At 45.6% G+C, this 9,995-nt stretch overlaps 1 protein-coding gene across 2 annotated transcripts in view; it reads left to right on the top strand.

The window, feature by feature from the left end:
- Positions 1–312: 312 nt before the first annotated feature.
- Aldh3a2 (aldehyde dehydrogenase 3 family member A2) overlaps positions 313–9,995 on the top strand; it is a 20,538-nt gene continuing 10,855 nt past the window's right edge. Inside the window, exons 1-5 of one of the 2 annotated variants that reach the window (XM_021175622.1) lie at positions 313–645; positions 2,184–2,415; positions 3,157–3,242; positions 5,080–5,288; positions 8,217–8,334. In XM_021175622.1, coding sequence (XP_021031281.1) covers positions 493–645; positions 2,184–2,415; positions 3,157–3,242; positions 5,080–5,288; positions 8,217–8,334 — 798 coding nt within the window. In that variant the 5' untranslated portion in view covers positions 313–492. The remainder of the gene's footprint in view (positions 646–2,183; positions 2,416–3,156; positions 3,243–5,079; positions 5,289–8,216; positions 8,335–9,995) is intronic. The other variant, XM_021175621.2, reaches the window with a different exon arrangement.

Raw genomic sequence — 9,995 nt, 5'->3', positions numbered from 1 at the left:
CACGCTGGATTCACCTCCTTTGCGTGTGTCACCCGGCCCGCCCCACCCAGGCCCAGAGACTTTGCCTCTGAATCTGAGGCACCGCAGGCGAAGGGAGACTCCTTCCGGCCTGGTGAGCACCCTCCGGCCTCAGTTCCTCCTCCTAGAGGCCGCTTGGCTCTTTTCTAAAGCCAGAAGGACTTCTTCCGCGTCTTTGCGTTCCAAAAGTTGCACCTACACACCGGGCGCCCGGGGACAGCAATCCCAAGGCTAGATTAGTGGTAAGGGGCGGGGCCTCATAGTCACGTGCAGCGGTCCAGCCAATGAGTGCGCACTTTGTCGTTAGCGGCGGAGTGCTGGGGTTTGGCCCACACCCGGCCCGGGTCTAGGCCAGTAGGCGGATGGGACCTAGCAGCGGAAAGTGGCAGTGAGCTGTGGCGTCATCCGTAGCAGCTCCTTACTGGTACAGTGCTCCCTCACCTGCCTCGCTCCGCGTTCTTCTCAGGCCCGGCCATGGAGCGCCAGGTCCTACGGCTTCGCCAGGCGTTCCGGTCTGGCCGATCGCGGCCGCTGCGCTTCCGATTGCAGCAGCTTGAGGCCCTGCGGAGGATGGTGCAAGAGCGGGAGAAGGAAATCTTAGCAGCCATCGCGGCAGACCTGAGCAAAGTGAGCGTCCAGGGTGGGAGGGGCCCGATGAGCCACCTTATTCCTTCTCTGTAGCAGGTTGTTTGGTTTTGTTTATCCAGCAGTTAAGAGGAAGCAGAGTACCCAGGACTCTGGACTCTCCAGCCCCGCTTAGAGCCCAACTGTTGTATTTGCACGCATATTGAAGTGCATACTTTACTTGGCGCCGGCAGTTTCTCGTCTACGAACGCTCTGTATAGCCTTGCCCATTTCTGCTGCGTTCATAGTCTCTTTCCTTACAATGTGCAGTTAACTCTGGATAGTCTGGAACTCAGTAGTTTGTCTGCTTGGTAGATTTCAGCTATTGCACGCCCTGTCTTTATTTCATGACGTTTAAAGAATGGTTTCTTTTTGTTGACGGTTCTTTTTATTTCCTATAATCTTCAGCACTGAAATTCCCCTCATGACTTTGTGTGACATTAATCATATACATGATTGACCTCTAGTATACAGACAATCACCCTGGGGACCTGATAAAATACAAATCCTGACTTAGTCCTCGTGAGACAGTGTCTGAGATTTCTAATGAGGTCCCAGGTGTTTAGAAGCAAGCTTTGAGTACCAAGGTTTTAAGTAGTGTTCGAGGTACAACTATGGTCTCTTGTACTCTCTAGTAATATTATTTCTCCCTTTTACTTTCTATCTCTATTCCAGGCATGGTAAGACCTTTATTTTCAGATTTGCAATCAAAGACTGCTTCAAAAAGTGATAACAGTAGTTGTACTAGAAGCTAGAATCCTTTCTTCAGAGTACTTCTGGTAAAGAGGGGCTGTGGTAATTAGTAAACAAGATAGGATAGTGAATATTAAAACAACTCTGTGAATCATCCATTCCTCAAACATCAGATAGTTTGTGTATGTTTGTTCATACGTAGTGTGCCTGAAGAAAATATAGTAAGTCCAGAATTTAAAATCTGGCTCCAAAATAGAACATATGCAGGTGTGACTCTGGTTATAAACCAGTGTGTTAAGGATGAAGTATCAAGATGCTGCTCAAAAGCAAAGTTGCCACGGTACCTACATCATGACTTCGGGAGGCTGTTATTAATTGGGAGGTGATGCTGAAAGAGATCATTTTTAACCCTATTTTAAAAGGCTTGGATCGGTAGTGAAGACGTTAGAGGCACTGAATGTATTAGAGAGGAAGAATCATCCTGAGTATCCAGGGTGTGCCTTATTGAGAACTTGGAGATAAAAAAAAAATCTGATAGCAAACTGGGGGAGAGGGTGGTATCTAATCATACCAGTTGTCACTGCAAGTATACTTGGTCTGAGCTTTGTGACATCCTAAGTTAGTGGTTCTCAACCTTCTAATGCGGCCACCCTCCATACAGTTGTGGTGACCTCCAAACATAAAATTATTTTCATTGCTTCTTCATCACTGTAACTTTGAATTGTGAATCATAGTGTAAAATGTCTGATATGCAACCCCTGTGAGAGTTGCAATCCACAGAGTGAGAACCACTGTCCTAAGCCAAGTATTAGATAGTTTGTGTAAGAGTAACTGACCTTCTCTTCCAGAGTGAACTCAATGCATATAGTCATGAAGTCATTACCATCCTTGGAGAGATTGATTTTATGTTGGGGAATCTTCCTGACTTGGCTTCTGCTCGACCGGCTAAGAAGAACCTGCTGACCATGATGGATGAGGCCTACGTTCAGCCCGAGCCTCTGGGGGTCGTACTGATTATTGGAGCTTGGAATTACCCTTTCGTTCTTACCATGCAGCCGCTGGTGGGAGCCATTGCTGCAGGTCTGGTGCCAGCTGTGGTGTCTTTATTCCTTTGTCGAGGGTTGTATTTTGTCTTAGTGTTTGTAAGTGTCCAGAATACATTTTCTTTAGTGGTTGGCAGCAGCAATTTATTGAGAATCCATTCGTGTACGTACATGGATGAGTGCTGCTGAGAAGTTGAAGTTTTCCATGACTACTGAAGTACTGGGGGCATGAATCTGTGAGACTCAGAGGCATCTGATTGAGTCAGTAGTCCCAAGTCTTTGGAGTCAGGCATTCATATTCTAATGTGGTTTCAGTTTACTGGCCTCTGTCTTTACACAAACCAGTCTAAAATCCAAGTCTGACCAGTTTCTTTATTTACATGAAGGTATTGGGCGTAATGCTAGCTAGAGTGTCCAGTGAATCCCAACAGGTGGAAGCTCCAGATCAACGCTTATGTTGACCGAGCCTGTTAGCTCAATGAGTCTGAGCAGAGAGGAAACCCTACAGGCAGAGCTACAAAGAAAGAGATAGAAATCTGGGGGACTGTGAGGAACTGGCAGAGCCTGTTGTCAGTGAGATGCTGAGAGCTAACGGGTTAGCGCTTGGGAAGGAAAACATGATGAACAGAAAGAGGACAGGAGATCTGGGGGTTTTGGTGGGGGGGGCAGACCTAAGAGCTGCAAAAATAAGTGAAACTTAGCCTGGACCTGTACATGGGGTAGCTATCAAAGTTACTCAAGTCCTGGATGATGTCATTGTGCTATTTGCTTTATTTAGGAAATGCTGCCATTGTTAAGCCCTCAGAACTCAGTGAAAACACGGCCAAGATCTTGGCTGAACTCCTCCCTCAGTACTTAGACCAGGTAAGAGTATCTTGATCCGTCTTCAACACACCTGTTTATGGTAGAAAACACAGATACAATTCTTGTGCTAGTGGATGTCATTGCTGGCTGGGGATCAGTACGATTTCCTTAAGTCCACAACAGTTGGCTTAATAAAGGAAGCCAGGTTCCAAAACACCTTGTAGAATGACCCAGCAACTGTGCTTGCTCAGTACAGTGTACTTTGGCCTGTGACTTTATACATATCTTTCATCTCTTTCTACCCTCTGGCACTTGGGAGGATACAATTTTAGACATGATTTATTTAGTGAAATAGTTAATGAGAAGCTAGCATGTTTTGATCACTTGGTTTTTTTCCTAATCAAGTATCGTTGTGTTATTATATGAGTACTTCTGCTTCGTAAAGAGAGTGCCTTCTTGACCCAGCACTCCGAGTTAACATGCGGGTATTGAGAGCATCAAAGGCCGACTGGGGGGGGGGTGTCCTACCCCCAGCTTTTGGGTAGGGAATTGAATTCAGAAGCTCTCCTGTTCTCTAGAGAGGAAGTTGATTGCATTGTGACTGCGGGGTCCCATGTGCATCTGCAGGGGATGTTATCCACTTAGCTTTCATCAAAAGGCAACTTGAAAACCCCTGATTTGTGTTATATTTATTAATTTGTAATTTCCCTGCACCTGACTTCAGTTCTTAGAGTCATTTTGTTCTGTTCATTGCCGTAGCACCATTGTCATAGCTCACAGAACAGCTCTGTTCTCTAGCTTGGTTATCCAATGTAGAAGAACGAAGTGGAAGATAGTGAAGGGTCATAGGTCAAATAGGACTTGGAACCAGAAGATACAGGGTTACTAAGGTCTTGCTTTGCCAGATTACCTATGGAGTAAGGCATGTATAAATTAAAACCTACACTAGTCTGCTGAACTCTAAAGTGAATAAGATGGAATTAGCCTTCTAGTCAGCAGGAGATCAGATGAGAAGCAGAGACTGCCAGGCCAGCTCATTCATTCTCCATCTGACAGCTCAGACGCCCTTGTGCATCTCATGCTTGCCTTGCCATTTGCTCTCGGTCTTTACTTGTTTTTCCATGCTGTTATAATTCAAGGTCTTTTCTCTCAGTTAGCTATCTAATGGAGGCGTAGTGCATGTACCGGGTATGGGTACAGACGTTATGCGACATGGAACTTTTCCCAAGAACAAGCTCAGAGAGTGTCTGAAGTCACTGATGCTAGTGAGGGACAGAGCCTAGATCCAACCCATATCTACTTCAGAACCAAGCTCCTCAGATCTGATGCTCCGAGTTCGTCCTGTTCGTTCAGCAGACAGAGACCGATTCACCCTAGTCTTAGCCTCTCTCCTTGTATTGTGGACAGAGAGAGCATATAGGGATTAAGATAGCTAAGTGCAGGGCTGGAGATGGGTCAGGAGGTGGAATACTGGCCTGGTGTGTACAAGGCTCTGGACTGGCTCCCCACACTGTGCAAAACGAATGAGAGAGCCACAAAATTCCCTTAGAGCATCCGCCCCTCGTCTCCCACGTGACCCCTGTGGGGAGCATTGGCTCTCAGCTCCCACGTGACCTCTGTGGGGCGCATTGGCTATCAGTAGTGCTTTCATTGACAAGGTCACGTAGGAAATACTGGACTCTCAGTCCTGCGTAGCTTGGTGTTTCCCAGTTGCCAGCAGATACGTTGTCCTCCATTTTTCTTGGATCACCGCTCTGATCGGTCGTTCTCAGGAGGGGATTTTGATCTTTTGGTTTTGCTGAGTACTACTTATTTATGCTGGGGGGGGGGGGAATCTCTGACATGAGGCAATAAGATTAGTTTGACAGAGCAGGAATCTTGTTTCTCTCTCTTTAAGGACCTGTACGCGATTGTTAATGGCGGTGTCCCGGAAACCACTGAGCTTCTGAAGCAGCGGTTTGACCACATTCTCTATACAGGGAACACTGCAGTTGGAAAAATTGTCATGGAAGCTGCTGCCAAGCATCTGACCCCTGTGACCCTGGAACTCGGCGGGAAAAGCCCCTGTTACATTGACAGAGACTGTGATCTGGACGTGGCTTGCAGGTGGGGCTGGCTTTGTTCCTGCGGTTTTCCCCAGCAGGTAGAAGGTTTGCTAATGGCTTGTTTTCCTTCATGCTTGGACCTCATGACTCACAGCCTCAATGGTCATCAGACTTTAGTGGTTGGTGTGCTCAGGAATAACTGGAGCCTCTCGAACTGTCTTCTGATGCCACACATAGGTCCTGCCAGCATGGCATTTTCCTTAGGAAGTTTGGAAATATTCTTATGAATATAAACCTTTTTCATAAGACATTTTGCCCAACGTTGCCTCCCCCCTCTCCTCCCGCTCCCAGTGCTGGGAATGACTCTGGAGCTTTATTACAGCAAGCCTGTGGTCCACATTGAGCTGCACTCAGAGCTCATGGCAAGGAATTCTGATGTTTTGCTGGTTGATGAAACAGATAGTTCAAAGGGTTAAGTGTATTAGTAAAGTGTTTAAATTCTCAGTTGGAAGAGCATCGTGTTCACTGCTCTGCTGAGATCTTTTACTAACAAAACAGTATGACAGATATTTTGAATAGTGGTTTGCATCTGGGAACCAGTATAGCTTGTCCTGCGGGCAGGAAACTGGAAGCCCCACCTCTTCCAACCAGTGATTGGCTGTGGGTATCGTTATTGATCGATTAAGAACCAAATGAGGAACAGGACCTTCAGCATTCACAGGCAGGTTCCTGATCAAAGCATCAGAACTAACCCTACATCTCATCTTTTCTGTCCAATTACAAACAAACAAACAAACAAAAAATCTTCTCCCAGACATAAATGGAACAAAACCATAACAATCATGTAAATCACACAGTTAGTATGACACACGGCTAACATCCAGTCCATCATGTTTGTCAGTTAGTATGACACACAGCTAACATCCAGCCCATCATGTTTATCAGTTAGTATGATACACTGTTAACATCCAGCCCATCATNCATGTTTGTCAGTTAGTATGACACACAGCTAACATCCAGCCCATCATGTTTATCAGTTAGTATGATACACTGTTAACATCCAGCCCATCATGTTTGTCAGTATGACACACCATTAACATCCAGCCCATCATGTTTATCAGTATGACACACCATTAACATCCAGCCCATCATGTTTATCAGTTAGTATGATACACTGTTAACATCCAGCCCATCATGTTTGTCAGTTAGTATAACACACCACTAACATCCAGTCTATCATGTTTGTCAGTTAGTATGATACACCGTTAACATCCAGCCCATCATGTTTGTCAGTTAGATAAAGTACTCTACCATCATTCCTAACTTTAAGAATTATGATCCTACACCTGGATTATGTTTAGATTTTAGCCTGTAACACCATCTGAAAAACACATCTTCCATTCTATAACCTCTCTCAATGGTCCCCACCAAAGCATCAGAAACATCCCCTACAAATCAGTGGCGCACGCCTTTAATCCCAGCAGAGGCAGGTGGATTTCTGAGTTCAAGGCCAGCCTGGTCTACGAAGTGAGTTCCAGGACAGCCAGGGCTACACAGAGAAACCCTGTCTCAAAAGAACAAAACAAAACAAAACAAAAAAGATCAGTCCCTCTTCACTAAATTAGGTTTGACTGCAAGGGAATGACTGTCTCCATGCTCTGGGTGATATAATTTTCTCTTCTTCAGAGCTGTGGCACCGTGGAGGAGATAGGGAGTTAGGTCATAGTTGCTGCTTGGCCTCTTAGAATAGAGTAGAACATCAAGAAAAAGAGACCAGTGGTGAGTGCTAGGTTTTGTGCTAGGGCTTTGTCTGTATGTAGGAAGGAGGAGGGTCTACAAGGAGGAGCCTGGTAGAGGATGCTGGCTATGCCTTCTACACCTGCACAGCTGGCCAGCAATACTGCAGCCACAGTGGAAAACTGGAACCTGGACGGTGCTCACTCACTATCCCAAATGGACTTTTGGCTGGATAAGCAAGGGAAGAGTGTTGGGAGGCCACTCTCTTTTCCTGCAGGCCAAGTCTTCATAGCTTGTTAGGTACTGTTTACCAGGAAGACTCGTTTTCTTGCTACTTAGAATATTTTACCTCCGTTGAAAATGTGTTGTAAAGGCTGGCGAGGTGGTTCAGTGGGTCAACATACTTGATGCACAAACCTGACCATCTGAGTTTGATACCTGGAGCCCATGTTTTTAAAAAGCCAGATTCTGAGTAGATGGGAGGCCTCAAGTATGGAGCGAGCAGAGCGGCAGAAATGAGAGATGCTGCCTCAGTAAGGTAGAATGAGAGAACCAGCTCCCAAGATGTTGTTGTCTGGCCTACACGCGGTGTGCGCGCCCCCCCCCCCCCCCACACACTGGCATGCACGCTCCCACGCACACACACGCACACACACTAACTCGATAAGAAACCTGAAAATGCATTCAAAGTTTTAACTAGATGATCTACCGCTCCAGTTTTTATTTATCTTGTTTTTAACAATTACTGAGTATACAGAGCCATATCAGTTGGCATGACGGTTAACCTTAGCTGCTCGCTCCTTCCTGGTGGTGGGTGTCATGTGACCAGACATCAAGCTCCTGCCACCATGACTTCCTGCCCTGATGTAGTACCCTTCAACTGTGAGCCAAAGCCAGCTCTTCCTTCCTGAAGTTACCTTTGTCAGATGTTTTGTCAAAGCAATGTGTAAAGTAACTAACCCATTGGAAGACAGTAAAATGGAAACCGTGGGGGCTGGAGGGTGGCTCTGCAGTTATGAGCACTCTTAAGCGGTTAAGAAGCTGCTCTTCCCAGCGATCCTGAGTTTAATTCCCAACACCCACATGATAGCTCACAGCCATCTGTAATGGAATCTGATTCCCTCTTCTGGTGTGTCTGAAGACAGATCACTCATATACATTTAAAAAAAAAAGGAAGGAAGGAAGGAAGAAAAAGAGACTGAATTGTATAGATAATCTGTTTTTTGTTTGTTTTTGTTTTTTTTCTCCTTAGACGCATAGCCTGGGGAAAGTACATGAATTGTGGTCAAACCTGCATTGCTCCTGACTATATCCTGTGCGAAGCCTCCCTCCAGAATCAAATCGTACAGAAGATTAAGGAAACGGTGAAGGTCTGTGTCCAGCAATTGCGATCCCACTGATTTCAGTAGGGTGAATGTCGAGTGAAGTACTTGCAGACAGCATCTCTGTTCACTTCTGCTCCCAACCCAGACAACCCCAGTCACCTGTGTGACTGCATTCACTCACGGGCTAGTTGAAAACCCTGCATCTGCAGGGGTCAAGGTTGAGGTGATGCAGGTCCACTTAAATCAGGTTATTGATTTGTTGACAATTAGTGGAGACATATAGTTAAATGTCAGTGTTGTCTGTGGCTTTGAGAGAATGTTTCCAAATCACTTGAAGAGAGAGAGCCCTTATTGGTTCTTGCTGATGAAGTTTATCAAGTTGTCATGTTTGTAGAGGACCAGATGGCCAGTAGTTTGAAGGACTGAAGTAAATGCCTTCTTAAAGTCCACCCTGTAGAGCAGTGGTCCCAACCTTCCTAATGCTGTGACCCTTTAATATAGTTCCTCATTTTATGTGACTCCCAACCATAAAATTATTTTTTATTGCTATTCATAACTGTAATTATGCTGCTATTAGGAATTGTAATGTAAATATATGATACACAGGATATCTAATCTATTACCCTATGAAAAGGTCATTCAGCTCCCGGGGTCGGGGTGGGGGTCACGACCCACAGTTGAGAATTGCTGCAATGGAGGGTTATCCATCTTCTAGGGTATATCAAGGAACTAATGAAGACAGTGTTCTGGTAACTAAGCTAAGGCTTGAGAGAGAGATGGGATTTTCACTGTTCGAGAGTGTTTGACCAGGGTGTGAAGAGCGCTAAGCCACCTCGCAGAGATGAACTTTTTGTTAGTTGATCATCAGGGTAGAGAATAGCAAGGAGGAATGTATGACGAGAGTGAGACCAGGAAGTATAGAGAGACGGCGTAGGTGAGACTGGGGAGTCAGACAAGGAGGACATCAATGCTGTCTAGATCAGGGGCTGTCGACGGGAGAGTGGATCAAGGTCCCCGTGAGACTGAATGCAGTTGGGAATTAGAACTGTGCTTTATTGAATATGATGATGAGTTCCAGAGGATCAAGGGCCCCTCTTCCTGCCTTTGAGGAGTTTGTGCTATGACATAAGAGTTCCCAGTCAAATAACTTGTTGGAATAGCTAGGGAGCCACTTAAAGTAAGTCTCTAGCCCTTATCTTAAGGACTGTGATTGCTCTGGTATGGTCCCCACCCCCAGCTTGTTATTCTGTGATTCAGTTAATCTGAAAACCTGGCTGTGTTGGTGGCCTTAGCCTCAGATAAAACATACATTTTAACAGGCCTGGTAATTTAACAAGGATAGATACATTGAATAGTTTAACTGTTATCAGTGACTGGTAAAAAATACCAGTACAGAGAAGACAAAGCCAATGAAACAACAAAGACTGGCAAACTTTTTAAGTAAAGGCTAGAAGAGAGTAAATATTTAGAGTTTGAAGACCAAAGAGACTCTGCAGCAACTGCCCAGCTTCTGGGAGAGACTCACGGATGGTCAAACAAATGGCCTCTCCCTGACATCGGTTCCACTTCCACCAGGAAGGGCTGTGAGGAGACTGGGGAATCTCTAGGAATCTGAAACAAGAGAAGTGCAGGCAGAAGGGTGCGCACACGTGTGTGTGTGTGTGTGCGTGTGTGTGTGTGTGTGTGCGTGCGTGTGTGTGTGTGTG

Source organism: Mus caroli, chromosome 11 (assembly GCF_900094665.2).
Source record: "Mus caroli chromosome 11, CAROLI_EIJ_v1.1, whole genome shotgun sequence".
Taxonomy (NCBI): Eukaryota; Metazoa; Chordata; class Mammalia; order Rodentia; family Muridae; genus Mus; species Mus caroli.
This window is presented reverse-complemented; position numbering and strand designations above follow the sequence as displayed.